Source organism: Lampetra fluviatilis, chromosome 1 (assembly GCF_964198595.1).
Source record: "Lampetra fluviatilis chromosome 1, kcLamFluv1.1, whole genome shotgun sequence".
Lineage (NCBI taxonomy): Eukaryota > Metazoa > Chordata > Hyperoartia > Petromyzontiformes > Petromyzontidae > Lampetra > Lampetra fluviatilis.
In genome coordinates this window covers 10,950,969-10,966,455 of record NC_136275.1, presented here as the reverse complement: position 1 = coordinate 10,966,455, position 15,487 = coordinate 10,950,969, and the positions used below count along the sequence as shown (strand labels likewise).

Below are 15,487 nucleotides of genomic sequence, written 5' to 3'. Positions count from 1 at the left end.
CCTACATGGCAAATTGAAAGTTTGTTGCATGTCGGGAAGTACGCTAAACATTTTGAACAGACACACATAATCACAACTTTGCCTTATATATGGAGATAACACCGTGTGTTTATGGCTGCACTACTGGAACCAGTTAGTGTTGATGTCGCAATCTGTAAAAGCTTAAAAACAAAGGAATATTTATAACCCTCCAGCTCTGCAAAATATGTGAATGTGACAAATCCCAAGTTGATGCAATTTATCTCGGTCACCACAAACCACTCATAATTTGTTTGGAATATGCAGCCTGGATCATTTTATTTTTGGACATGTGGGTGGAACAAAACATGTTAGAACTCTTATTAGAATGATCCAGGTGTTGGATAATGAGCTGTTTTCCAATTTTGGGTGGAAAAATACTTTACCAAACACATGTTATGAGGTTCTCTAACCTCACAATCCTTTACATTTCCACGAAAAAATCTTTGCAGCATTGCCTTAAAGTAGAGTGCACGTACCTCCTTCCCTCCCAGGCAGGCGCACGAGCAGGCCAAGCTCTCGTGCACCTTCTTCCAGTGCTGCCCCACCGCAAACTCCTTGCCTCCCTCGTAGCACACGCTCTCATCTAAACACAACGCGGCACAGTGAGCGGGGGCCAGGCGGCTCGTCCAAAAACTCGACGCGTTCAGGGGGCCCAACTGGGGGATGGTGTGAGGGAGAATGCTGAGGAGGGAGACATCAGCTGCGCCTTGTTTAAGTGTGGGAGGACAGACTGCAAAACGGTTCTCATGAAAGTGGTGTGGAACCCACGGGTGGTGTAGTACACCCAACGGGAAGATTAGGACACGTGGGAGCAGACACTGACACCTGTGTGATGTTGCGCAAAGAGAGCGGCTAACCTGGTTCACAGAGTATCTCCCCACGCAGGTTGCCCAGGCACGTGCACTGGAGCTTTTGTCCCGCATGAGAGAGTTTGCTCCACTGCTCCCTGATGCGGTAGCTCTGCCGGCTGTCATAGCACCATTCTGCGGAGCAGTTACACAGGTATCGAGAACACAAGTCTCTCCAGCACCGGGGATCCGTAGCCAAGTGCCGCACTCAACGTGCACCGTGAAAACACTTCATGTGATCATCGTACCTGCTCGTGCTGAACCTATACAAGTGTAGTGTGCTAATTCACAGACACTAGTAGGAGGAACTCTCTCTTTTATTCCGGTCTTCACAGCCTTAGGGGGATAACCACACATCGGGTTGGGATGGCCAAAATGCTGCCAGACGCCCAGACCCACAGCTTGAAGAGGGTGAAGAACACAACGACTATTTAAAAGTTTTATTATTATGTCACCTTTGAACAGTCTACTGTCCTGGACAGTCGAAAAACTCCGTGACAGCAACCACAACCCGTACAAGGGACCTTTCCATGATACCAGGACCCCTCCACATCGAGTGCACAGAAAACAAACAAAAAATAAGAAAACTTTGCCGGCCCATCCACTACATTTTGAAACAAGAGTCCGCGGTTGTCGTAGAAACAAAACTCATTATTTATTTCTAGTGCCGTGGCGGAGAACTTTCCCAAGCACTGCATACTTCATCTCGTGCCACATGGAGGCGGAGGCTACCACCATTTTTCTTTTGCCGCTTTGCTAACTATTTTTACCCTGTCAACCTCCACCACCCTGTCGATCAGCCTCCAGACTAGGTGGTACACCTCGGAGGGTATCATATAGGCACCCTTGATCAACCATCCACGCGCCTTCCACAGGGCTTCTCTTACCCGGGCCGGCTCATATTCTGTAATGTACTTGTTGACCACAGCACACAACCACCTCTGCGTCCAAGCGAGGGGCTTGCCGCACGGCAATAGAGCCATCCCTCGTCTCCGCAGGAGCCATGCGAGCCTGTACCGTAAATAATATGAGGCTCTCACCTGGGACTCATCGGAAAAAAACAAGCGCAACGTATTACAGACAAAGATCGTGGTGAGGGCACGCGCGACATTAGGGGCGCCCCTCCCACCGTTCGCAGAGTTTTTGTACATAGTCTCCCTTTTCACCCAGTCCATCCCGCCTCCCCAGATGAACTTGAAGAACAGTGTCTCTATATTTTTGCGCCATTTGCGCACCCGGCGGGAATATGTATGCCAAATAATTGAGTGCGGGTAGTATTTTCACCTTCAAAACCAGGATCATTCCTTCCATTGTAAGGCTCCTGTTCGTCCACCTGGCCAGCCTGCCCTTCACCACCTTTATCTTTTCTTTCCAATTCTTTTTTGCCGAGTCCTCCCAGTAGAAGGTGACCCCCAGCACCTTAATCCCTTCTGCCTGCACTCTTATTTCTGGTGGGAGGCCCTCAAATAGCCTGGGGTCACCAAAATCATCATCTCGCTCTTGTTCACATTAATCTTGGATCCTGAGGCCAAAAGAAAACGTTTTGCGAGCTCTAGTACCTCCCACACCGAGGACACGTCCCTACAGAAAACAACGACATCATCCATGTACATAGCTACTTTTGCCTGTTCTCTGCACCCCGGGATGTGCACCCCTCTGATCCTCTGGTTATTTTTGACCACCTGGGCAAAGGGCTCCATGCACATGACGAATAAGACCGGCAGACATGGGGCATCCCTGTCTCACTCCCGACCCGATTGGTATCGCCTCCGAAAGGACCCCCTTGATCAAAAGTCTGCCAGAGAGTTTATGATATAGTTTTCGTACCCAACCTATCAATAGCTCCCCTACCCCCATGCATGCCAGCACTGAAAAAAAAATCATGCGAAATGCGATCAATTGCCTTCTCCTGGTCTAAGCTAAGGAGTCCCACGGGCCCTCCCCCGTCTATCGTGGATTCCAGAACCTCCCTTAGTAAGACACGGTTGTTGAAATCCACCTGCCCGGGACTGCACATGTCTGGTCTGTTCTTACCACCTACTCTACCACTTGCCCCAGACGTGCTGCGATGGATTTAGCTAAGATCTTATAGTCCGAGTTTAACAGGGTGATTGGGCGCCAGCTCCCAAGGTCGCTGCGGGCCCCCTTCCCCTTATATACAAGGGTTATCACCCCTCCGCTCATGGGTTCCGGTATAACAGGCCGTAGTATACCCACAGGCCGTAGTATACCCGGGGTTAAACGGCCTAGGCTAGATTATACCCGGGTATATTATGGCCTAGGCCAAATTATGCCCCTCTAGGCCAAATCATACCCCCATGATAGTAAGTGTTGAGCAATATACACATGAATTACTAAATTTTTCCAACATTTTATTTAAAACTGTAAACATAGACTTTGATTGCTTCAACCAGAAAAACTTTAATAATAACCCTAACCCTAAAAATGCTTCAATTGATGAAATTGAGATTCTTACTCCCATTTATACGCTTTTTAGATATTGATTGAAGTTCATTGTCGGCTGTTCTCTGTATGGATAATTGCCTTTGAACTTTCACATGGGGCATATTCTGGCCTGGAGGGGTATGGTCTGGCCCAGTCTAGTTTAAACCCCCGGGTATAGTTTAGCCTAGGACACTTTATCCCCCCGGGGTATACTCTGGCCTGGGCCAAACTATACCCGGGTTTAATCGGGGCAGGGGTTATTTTAGCCTGTTACATCGGCACTGGGCCCTCCTCCAAGATTTCTCTATACAAACGTTACATGTCGTGTTTGATGGTGTTCCAGAATTTAATATCGAATTCAGCCGGTATTCCATCCTGCCATGGTGTTTTGTGCCGACGTAGCCCTCTTACTGACTCTTCAGCTCCTCCATCTGAACTTGCCCATTCATTACCTCTGGAGCCTTGATCTTCTGCTCGACCTCCCCCAGGAAAAAGTCTCGGGCTTCCGCCTCCAACGTCTTACTTCCATATAGTTCTGCATAGTATTCCTGTGCTGCCCTACAATTCCCTCCGTCTGTGTCAGTGTTCTGCCTCACAGCAGGAGTTTTGCCTCACGGCAGATGGGGGGGGGGGGGGGCGTATGTACACAGGAATTTCCTGTTTTTATGCTAATTTTGGTCACGTGACCAGGAAGTTGCGATTTAAGATTCCCGTTCGACCACGCGGGCGTCGGCCATTACATACGTAATTCAAGATGGCGGTACACATCGCGTCCCAGTGAAGCCAGCCGCAATTGTCCATTGTGGGACCTTAAGAAGCATTGTCTGTAAGTTCGTTTATATTCTTATAATATTGGCAATGCTGTTATAATGTTAGAATGACCGTTATAAGGATGTAAATGCCTTTATAATGCTGTTAAATTGTTATGATAAATACGAGGCCTAGTTAACAACGAAGCCTGCAACTTTCCTTATTGTGAATGTTACTTGTAATTTAATAAGTCGAGTCAAACTTGTACCCAAGTAACTATATTGCGATCTGGAGAGCAAGGATGACAAAATGTCTCATTCATAGTGCAGTGTTATGTGTAGTACTGTACATCTGGGGTGCAGTGTGATGATAACACGGTGTGCCTTATGTTACACAGCAACTTATGCTCTTGTATAGCTATTCAGTGGTAATGTAGGTGCCTGCCCCCTCCAGGATCTATTGTTTAGAAACATGTTATCAGGGACAATGTTCTGGTGCTGTGGTGTTCATTGTGTTGGTGTTTCCGGGTTATAACAGATGCTGTATCTGTGTTTTCTCACCAGTTTTACCTCGTTAAACTCATTAAATGACGTTTGGATTCGGACGTTCATCCTGGCTCCGAGGGTTTATTGAATGCGAGGTTAACTACTCAGCTAGCGGTGCAACGCAGCGCACAGCGAGGCCAAGACAGTCAGTCTGCCCAGTCTTGGGCTGACCAACTCTCGGATTGTGTTTTCGGTCTTCCGGCACTTTTAAAAAAAAGAACCATGTGCACTTTTCCCCCTCCTCCACTGCCCTAACCCGTGCCCTAAAAACGAGCTGCACAGCTCGTTTTTCCAGCGTCAAGGAGATTTTATCCCTTAACTGCCTTACCTCGCTCATCACTGGAAAACCTTATCCCAGCAACCTATGCGCTTTTTTCAACTGATCATTCAGACCCCTCAACTCATTCCTGACAATCTTTTTCTTACTGTGTGCCTGAAAAAAACCTTTGATCCGGCTCTTAACCATTTCCCACTACTCTGTCATAGTGGCAAAGCAGCACTGCAGACTTTTCCATTCCTGTACCTCGATGCTTCTACTTCATAGAAGGATAACCACCCCAGTGTTCTTATTGGCATTGCTCCCCGACCAGAAGCAGTGCCCGTCCCAGGACTGGTTCAGCTTTTCCCGACCGAGAGAGTACGGTAGGTGGCACTCCTGCAATAAGTATGTCTTTTTTCAAGGTTTGCAAATAATGTACCATTACTTCTCATCTGACGCTACGGAGAGTTCCATGCTCAAAAGTGTCTAGTCTGGCTCAGAAACGTCCTCCAGCAGTAAGTAACAGTTTTTGTCGATCAGGTCCAGTAGGCGTTCCACACTTCTGGGTTTCCGGGGTAACCCCCTCCCTTGGCCCATCTTTGCTGCTATTTCTTCGTTGTACGTCACCGGGTCTGTCGAAGAGCCTGACGGCTGACGTCCATGCAAGGGGGCAGATCTCGATGAGGCACTCGATGTCCTCTTTGTTGCCCTTTCAAACGTCCCCCTCCTGTTGCCCTTCTGCTGCTCCTCTTCGTCCTCTCTCGCCTCCACCGCCCAGTCGGCCACGGTTGGCTCAATGCCCACCTCCTCCGTCCCATTGGCTTTGGGGCCTTCCTCCCGCCGGCTCGTGGATGTTTCCCCTTCCTCAGACGACGCTTCCCCCTCCTCCCATTCGTCCAGCAGTGGTATTCCCGGTCCGGCCATCTCTCCACTCAGATCATCCGTTGCCCGGCTGTTCGGTGCATGCTCCGACTCGGCCTCGGTCGTCCCTCTATCTCCTCCCTCAGGTCGCCTGACTCTTGTGTCCCCGGACCATATTCGCATATGATTCCAGGCAATTCCAATACAAATGATTCCTGCTTCCACAAAGATTACACTGTGCCGGGACTCTACACTATTCTACTACGTGGTCCAGCACTTTGTAGCAGTAGCACATCCGCGCCTCGCACGCTGCTGCCAGATGGCCTCTTCCCTCACATCTCCTGCAGAGTTTGGGTTGCCCCTCGTACTACGTAGCCCCTACTACTGCCAATATCAAGGGCATTCGGGATATGCTGCAGGGCCCCGTCTGCCGATCTCAACCTCACCCATCACTGTCTGGCACCCGTCCAGATGCCTAGAGAGTCTTGGACCCGCTTGCAACCTGACAACAAATGGCAGTGCTGTCGCAACCATACCTCCACATCGTTATACAGGAAGACAGTCACCATTTTCGTATCCAGTTCAAGCAGCAACAGAGGCCTCTCGCCTGCCTTTTCCGCGAACCGAGTCGGGAAACGCTGCAATAAGTTGTTCGCCTTAAAGATAACGTCGAAAGCCTTGCTACCCGGAAAGGCTATTAAACAAAACAGGTCCATAGGCTCGACTTGTAGCATCCCCACCACCACTGTCCGTACAAAACTCAAACGGTCCATGTTCACTTCATCTGGTACGTCTTCCTTGAAGGCCACCCGAACACAGTTGTGTCACCTAGCATGGACCGGTGTGAAGCTCACTCGATCCACCGCGCCAACACCCCGCTCGTTCCTGGTACCGTCCTGCCCCCACAGGTTCAGCATCTACCTTAATGGTCTTGCTCCGATTGCCTTGCGCCAGCTGGCCAGCAGAGGCCTCAGTTTCCGCAGCATTCTCACTCAGCCTGGCAAAGGCCACCTCCCTCCGCTCCAGTTCCTCCGTTCCCCTTGGCAGCTGCCTCCAGGCATCCCCCGCAGCCTGCCGCCTCCCAATCGAGGTTGCCACCTGGGCTGCATCGCCCTCCTCCAGGTAGTCATGTCACAGCCATTTCCGCATCGGCAGCAGTCGACCCGGCCCGGTCACCTTGGCTCGCCCCGACAGCACGGTCGGTCTCCATACCCCCCGTAATTGGCAAGGCAACCTCCGGCCCGATGGCCAGGGTCCCTCGCAGGTACTCGGGCAGGTACGCAGACAGGTACACAGGCAGGCTCTTGGCTGGCAAGATGAGATCAGGACGACGACGGCACGACGAGTTCCACTCCAGATCGCAGCAGCCCCGACTTTGAGTCGGAGCTCGCCTTATATCGTGAACAGCGTGGCCAGGCTCCACCGTAGGCCCTGCACCCCTCTGGATCCCCCAGAGGGCTCCGTACCTTGCCCACAGGTGCAACTGGTAGAACGGGCTGTTACCCCTAATTCTATTGTCTACCAATCTCCCTGCGTCACGCGCTACAGTGACTCATTCCACGTCACTACACAAGTAACTGTCATGTCACAATTCTGCAAAATATTTAAATACAGTAAGAGTAAACGTTGTTGAGGACCTTTATTTGAATTATTTATTTTGGTTTATTTATAAAAACCTCTCTGGACCCTAAAACGACAAAAGTAAGCTATTTGTGAGGTTATTAAATGCCAAGACTCAGCAACTGCATGCCAAGTCGTGGCTAACTCTCAATGGCTGTGAGCATGCACCCATATTCTTACTCATTTGCCAAGCATTTACAGACACTAGATTTCTATTTAATAATCTGGAAATGGAATCTCTTGGTGAGACTACTGCAAGAGAACCCTTAAAACATGGACAAAATACATCTACACCACCCTTTCATCATCAGTCGTGGCCAATACACTTGTCAAGTTTAATATTGATTTATACCATTCTTATAGTTAGATTCGGAAGCCAATAATTTCATCAATGCATCACGGTCATTTTGTAATGAGGTCCATGGTATTTGATTTTCCACAATGGGGCTGCTTAGTACACACCACTCTAATTTAAGCACAAGCCCAGTGAGTCTGTTTTCAGCTTCCGTGTTTTAGCTTCTATGTTCATGGTTTTGTGCCCTAGACTCTACATCCCGTGTTCTATGTGCTGGGCTCTTTGTCCTACATTCTGTGTCCTGGATTCAATGTTGAGTGCTGGAGTCTGTCTCCTATGTTATTTGTCTCAAGTTCTATGTATATATATTTTATGTTGTAAGTTCTATGTCCAGCGATCTATGTCCTAGGTTCTATGTTCAGCCCTTGGGTGAGGTCCGAGCGATCGTTCACTCACTGGAGGAGTCACAGCGGACATGGCCACGTCCCTCGCCCAGGCAAGTGCACGTGAGGAGCAGCCCGTTCTGGGCGCGTTGCTCCCAGTGCTCCCCGGGGGCATAAGCTGTGCCCGTGGCTCCCTCCAGGCAACCGTCCAGGATCCTGGCCTCTCCGGCCTCTTCAGCCGTGCCTGTCAATATCATCAAGAAATCAACCCGGATTTGAACTTACAATCTTTCCTATCGTTGGTCAGCCATAACACACCACAAGATGGTAGTCTACACTCACATTACAAGAAGTCTTAATAGCAATGAATGCATCGATTCAATTATTGAAATGGATTATGCTTGGGTTGCAAGCATGCAGTTGGCGCTTGTGAGAAGCGATTGTTTTCTATTTGTGCGGACGATATGCTCATGTTTCATTTAGGCTAATGGAGTGAACGAATCTATACAAAATAAACATGCAAAAATAATTATTGATTCGAGTTGTGGCTCGGAATCACAACAATGCAACTGTATCACTGGAGCGGTGACTTGCATATTGTGCTGGGATGATTTGTCAATTTAAATGACTGCTTGACAAAATATGATTTTTGTGGTACTATCGATGACTGAGGCCTATTTATAAATGGTGGCTACCATGAGCAGCCATGCCGAGCATGACTTGGCTGATGATGCTTAATGACATCATCAAGGCCCACCCATTACCTCCAATCCAGGGGCACACATAGGAATAGAAGCGAGACTCTTTTTTTTGCCCAATTACTTTTTTTGTTTGTGTAATCAAACTCATAATTGGTAGATTAATCAACAAATTTAATAATCAAGACAGCCCTATTCCGGACTTTATGCACGTGATTGGGTGTCCGTGGGTGTGCCGTGTGTGAGAGGGACGTGCCGGTGTTGTTCAGGCTCAGAGTCTCGTCCAGCAAGGTGCTGCGTCCGTCCAGACCCATCGCCTCCACGAGCACGCGGTAAACCACGCCGGGCTGCAGCCCCAGCAGCGTGGCTGCCTCCGCTCCCCCGGGGAGTGTTAGCTAACCGTACGGAAACAGACGAGAGATCACAAACACAGAGATGCCCCACGTAGCACGAATTGGTTTTTGGGGAAAGTGCAGTTAGCGAGCACCTATCAAGTCCAGTGCGGCGCATGAGGGAATTGTTTGTGGCTAGTATCTTGCCTGACCACTTAACCAATGTTGAAACATCACACAAGGTAGTAATTTAAGGCTGAGTCGACCCAACGGAGGCAAATGACTGGTTTGTATATTTCACTCGGCAATGATGTTAGCGGCGGCCGGAAATTTCATTCAGGAAACCAGATTTGTCGCATGGTCTGCAAACCATTACCGCTCACTCCTCCACACTCTTATATACATGTCACCTCATGTCAAAGACAACAACAACAACAACCGCCATTCACCACTAAGTGGCGGTTATGTCACCACGACGCTTGTGCCAGGCCATATGCACCTTGAAGCCATGTGAAGTGTCGAACGTTCGCTGGCAGGAGGTCACGGGGCAGACCCAGGTGCCACGGGTCGACTGACTGAGATGACTGATGCACCACCTGTGCCCCTTACTGTGCCAACTTGCTGTGCTTTAGCCACCCGGCACTCCGCTCGATGTTGTGAGCGTCGCTCCTCCACCCTCCGTTGTTGTTGGAGGGCGACTGCCTTCAACTGCCCAGTAGCGTCCTTCACGAGCCTCCTCCACAGAGGCCGATCTTGACACCGCTGGTACCAGTCATCGACAAGTCCACTCAGCTCCACGTCCTCCTGTACCACATCACTCCATCTCTTCTCTAGCCCATGCCGCGCCCGTTTAGCCCCCTCAATCCGGCTGAACAAAAGCTGTTTAGGCATGCGGTGGCTGGGCATGCGGGCTACATGAACCAGCCAACGCAGCCTTGCCTGCCGGAGGAGCTCACCGATGGGACTTTGCCCAGATCTTTCAAGGATTTGTGAGCTCCTTACACAATCCAGCCTGGTTAAACCCAGGATGGATTGTAGGCAGGCCAGCCTAAATGTTTCTAACCGGCGAAGATGCTTCATTAGGGGGGTCCACGTTTTGCAAGCATAGAGAAGAGAGGGAATGACCGTGGCTGAGAAGACCTGAAGTTTGGTGTAAAGCGACAGACCAGGTAGCTTCCACACAGCGTTATGCAACCGATGAAAAGATATGGCCACTCGACTGATTGGGAGTGAGACCTCTGCTGTTAAACCAGAGCCGGTCATGAGCACACTGCTCAGGTATGGGAAACTCTGCACTCTCTCCACAACTGCCTCATCACCGATTGGGAGTTGTGGGGGTGGAGTGTCCGATGGTACAAAATATCCAGGCAGGTGCTTAGTTTTGGTGGGGCTGATGGTACGGCCCCACCTCTTAGGGGCACGCTCCAGTTTCAGCAGCAGCATCTCCAACTCCTCCTCTGAATGAGCAGCAATTACCAAATCATCGGCATACATAACATGGTTGACTAATAGGGAGCCATCCCTTGACCGCACCCGGGCATCGATCAGCCTCCCATTATATCTGTACCAAATGGAAATTTCCCCGGTACAGCTATCAAAGGCTTCACGAACTAAGTGGTCAAAATAGATGTTAAATAATGTGGGAGCCAGAGGACATCCCTGTCGCACCCGAAGGTGTACAGGGAATGGCTCTGACTCCCGGCCACGTAGTTTTGCCTGGGCCCACTCACCATCATGAAGGTCCTTAATGATCGTGAGCAGAGGGTCAGGGACTCTGAAAGCACGAAGAACAACCCAACGCCCAGGCCTACTGGTGGTGTCATAGGCCTTGACCAGGTAAATAAAGCAGAGATGTAGGTCTTGTTGGAATTCCCTACACCTCTGCTGTAGCAGACGGACAGATAATATGGCATCTGTGCAGGACCGCCCTTTCCTGAAACTGCATTGGGGCTCCGCAAGCCTCTCCTTGCCAGGATGTTTCCCAGCACATTGAGGAGGGAAATGCCCTTGGAGTTGTTACAGTCTGTGTGGTCCCCCTTCTTAAAAAGCCGGACCATCAGGGCATCCTTCCAATCCTGCAGAACTCATCCAGTGGTCCAGACTATTATTATGATGTCATGTAGGGCAGTTTGCGCATGAATGCTACCCTCCCTCAGCATTTCGCTTGGGAAATCATCTCTGCTCGGTGCTTTTCCTGGTCTCAGACTCTGGATCGCCTTCTGTACTTCCTCAACAGGTGGCACCTCAGCCAGCCACTCACAGGGGATGACGACTTCTTCCAATATGAGGCACAGCAGGATCATCCCCAGTTTGCCCCATGTTTTCTAGTCTGAGGGATTTGCCCTCCCCCAAGACCTCACAGAAATGCTCAGCAAATCTGTAAACCTGTTCCTGGGTGTCGGAGATTGGATCACCGTTCTTTCCCCTAGTGATGGTGATAGGTGTGGCGCTGCAAGTAACTTTTTTATGGAGTTAAAGAGTGAATTGTGATCGCAGGCTACTGAGGATGTCTCCATCTCCTCAGCAACCCGCGACCACCACCCATCCTTGCAGCGCCTTACGGCTCTCCAAACCTCCAAGCGAAGGCTGCGGTAAGCCTCCTCATTCTCTGATGTCGGATGATGTAGACGGTGAGAGTGACCATGTCGCTTTGTCTCAGCCAGCCTGAACACTTCCTGTCAGCCAAAATCTCTGGGGAGGTCTGGACCGTGTACCCAACGCAGCTATTGCAGCTGCACGAGCCACAGTCCTAAACCTCGCCCATTTCACCTCGGCATCAGGAGGAGTGGGGGACCATTCCAACCCCAGCTGCAAGCGATGATGAAGTTCTCGCTTGCAACTTTCATCAGCTAGCTGAGACCAGGCCACTGTGGGTTTGAATGGGGTCCTGGGTGTACACCCACCCACCGGAGTGGAAAAATGGCAGGCGCATTTTACAGGTGACAAGCCGATGGTCAGTGGGCAGATCAGCTCCACGGTAGGTCCTGGTGTCAAGGACATGGGCCCGCATCCGCCGTACCGTCACTATGTAGTCCAGCAGATTTTCTTGCTTGGACCTGGCGTGCATCCATGATGTTGTGTGGATGCGCCGATGCTGGAACAGCGTTTTGGTAATTACAAGCCCATGGGCTTCACAAAAGTCTAGCAGCCTACTACCATTGTTATTGAGCTGATCTGGCCCATGTCTTCCAATCACTCCAGACCAGGTGCCAGCATCACGACCAACTCAGGTATTAAAGTCACCCAACAGCATGACTATCCTGAGTGGCCCCCACTTTAGCTAGCGCCTGTGACAAGAGGTCATACATCGCATCTGACTAATCGGCATTGCCTACCTACATTCCTCCACTGATGTTCATCTTCAGTGGAGGCATAAATAACCACGACCACCACTCCTCGCCTCTGGTTGATGGGAAGACGAGCCCAAAGTAGCCTGGAACTTACAGCTTCCTACACTTTACCACCACGCTCCCACATCCCCATCATTCTTTTTTTCAGAAGAGCCACTTTCTGTTATTTGGCAGTCTCCTGCCCCGAGTAGAGGACTGTTCCCCCCTCATGGTGGCAGAAACCAGAGCCGGTCTACCGGACCTCCTGAATACCACAAAGATCCAGGCGGTACCAGTCCAGCTCCCGACAGTGGCAGTCTCTCCTCCGCAGTTAGTGTTCGAACATTTCACTTGGCAACCCGCAGTGGCTTTTTGTGGTTTCTGAAGGAACCCCGAGGGTAAGGATTCAGTCTCCTGGATTCAACCAAAATGGGGTTTGGCCAGGAGACGTCATAGACGCCTGTCCCCTCGGGGCCTCCGACACAAGCTTAGTTGGATATTTTTCACGTAGTTTTGTGGTAAATAAATTGAAGGTGGGGGGGTTACCAGCCCCTCGCACCCATCCAGAACCCCCATGCACACACACATTAGTGCACCAGGTACTCATTGCATAAATAAAATGGTGGAAGAATACTAAAGTTACTGATTTCACATCAGAAGCAATTGCTCAACTGATGACAATGTGTTCTTAAAATGAAGGCATTTTTTATGGCATTGACTATTAGACAAACATTTATGAAAAACATATTTATGATTATGGAGGCACATTCTCTCTGCCTTAGCTCTCTTTGAATCAGAGCAGAAGCATGTGACGATCATATTCTAACAGATTATTCACATGACTGGCAGTCGCTCGCATCTATTTCATTGGCAGTGAATGACGAATGGATTCAGCGGAACCAAATTTAGTGGTTTCACAGTCATGCACGTCCTTCCAATGGCACTGCCGCCACCCGCCCGTCTGTCCGTCTGCACCTTCACCACGGGGCTGCTGTCGCCGATGGGCAGGCAGGTCACGTGATGCTCTGTGCTGCCCCCACTGGGTCTCCACGTGACCGTCGTGTGAAGCTGCCCCGGGGCCGCTCCCACGTGATCACCGCGTCCGTCTCGCAGGATGGTCGGGGAGGCAGCTCCCACAAACTCTGCCACAACAACGACAACAACAACATGACAACGACAAGTGGTGCTGTATTATACACCGTCCCTTTGAAAGCCCCCTTCCCAAGTCGTATGTATGTTGAGCTTCTTTTGCACCGTACACAGCCAACCGTGCGAACCGGAGGTGCAGGGGCAGGACAACAAATAAAACACAAAAGATATCACCTTCTTGATTGTGTGGCATCGGAAATAAACCGCGACGGTTTATTACAAGTCAATGATTTAAAATGTACTGCAGAGCACGGAAATTATTTGCTTGGTGGGCTTTTATACAATTTTCTTCATCACTATCATTATCAGTTATGTTCTATCCCCCATTGCTTGAAGGCCTCCTCACACCATTACCATCTCTCACCCCCGGTCTTGCGATGTTATAATCTATGTCACTCCTGCTAACGACCTGATCTCGATTACTCCATCTCCGCAGTTGTCGTATAAGGTCGCACTCAACACACAAAGTGTTTTCCACAAATTAACCACAATACCTTGCTGATTTCGTCAAGGAGCATAAACCATCACGCAAACTCTTGTCATCCTTGAAGTAGCTTTTGGCTAACCACTCAACAAAGACGGTCACTGCATCGCGTGCTTTCAGATGCGCTTTTGCGGCCTTCTGGAACGCTCTTCCGATATTATGAAGCTACTGGAGCTATGCACTTTTAAGTCATCTAGATTGAAAACTAATTTCTTTAGAACTGCTTTTTATGTTTAATTAGTTGTCCTTCCCCCGCACCTCCAATTTGCATGGTTGACTACGTACGGTGTGAAAGAAGTTAAACTTACATGCATATACGTCTCAGCCATTTTTCTCCTTAGGCTGCCATTCTGTCACCAGTCTCATCTATTAGCTATCATCCTTTCCAGCGGTCTGTCCTGGCCAAACCAACTTGTGTCTATTAACAGTCAATGATATCTCTAATTTGTACTTGCCATCCACGATCTTGCAATCCCATATCTGTGTGTTCTTCTTCTTGTCTCTCAGTGTAATGCAACACATGCATCTCTCCATGCTTATTTGCACAATTTTTCAGTTTTTGTTCCATTATCTTCGTCAGTTTAATTTTTCATATTTCTGATCCATATTTCATTTGGTGCCATGTGCACAAATTGAAAATGCTCTAAACAAACATTTGTATTTTGATTTCCAAAATCAAATTTAGGTTCCAAAATCACTCCATGCTGCTATTGTTCACTACTTTATTTAATAATTTTAATCCTGGCCCACCTTCAATAATTCTGTTGCATTTTCCAGGTGTGTCCCTCCAACAATTATTGCTTTTTGTAGTTTTTTGCGTGTGACTTTTGTAATGATAATTTGTATCACTTCACGTAATTTTCATTGGTAATGATGACTGTGCCTTCAGAAAATATAATATCAGAATAAGAATCTTTATTTATCCTGGAAAAACCCGATGAGCTATGAAGCTCTTTTTCACAGATGTCCAGCAGGGGTGGGTCATAAAGGTAATATGGTTCTCCATTTTTGTTCATGCTTTTATTTCTCCAATCCATTTTTTTTTATATCTTCAAATATTGCTGTGAATCACCTTAGAGCGTATATTTCCTTGACAGACTCCTCTTCTGATTTGTAGTTTATTTCTTCACTCAATCAAAGAAAAGCTATTCCATGCATATAAATTTCTATTTTTTGTAAGGCCTTGTTTTGATTTACATTTATTTATATGAATGTGGTGAGTAGTTGGGTGACTGCCACATTCCCCGATACAACTTTGAATCAACAAAAGTATGTATTTTTCAACACGAGGCAGTGCGCTCCAAAATGTTAATTCAATATAAAATATTTACAACACCAACGTGAATAAAGCATTGGAAAGTATCATAACATGTTTGCCACAGAGAGAGATAGAGAGAACAGATGAACGGAAGCAAGTCCAGTTCTCTTTAGCATCCAGAGAACTCCGAGCCAGACCGAGCCAAAGTGG

At 48.8% G+C, this 15,487-nt stretch overlaps 1 protein-coding gene across 1 annotated transcript in view; it reads right to left on the bottom strand.

Moving 5' to 3' along the window:
- LOC144932251 (fibronectin-like) overlaps positions 1-15,487 on the bottom strand; it is a 72,409-nt gene that overhangs the window by 5,457 nt on the left and 51,465 nt on the right. Inside the window, exons 47-51 of the mRNA XM_078856197.1 lie at positions 13,362-13,528; positions 8,982-9,120; positions 8,101-8,271; positions 879-1,004; positions 498-604 (exon numbers count right to left, since the gene is read on the bottom strand). Coding sequence (XP_078712323.1) covers positions 498-604; positions 879-1,004; positions 8,101-8,271; positions 8,982-9,120; positions 13,362-13,528 — 710 coding nt within the window. The remainder of the gene's footprint in view (positions 1-497; positions 605-878; positions 1,005-8,100; positions 8,272-8,981; positions 9,121-13,361; positions 13,529-15,487) is intronic.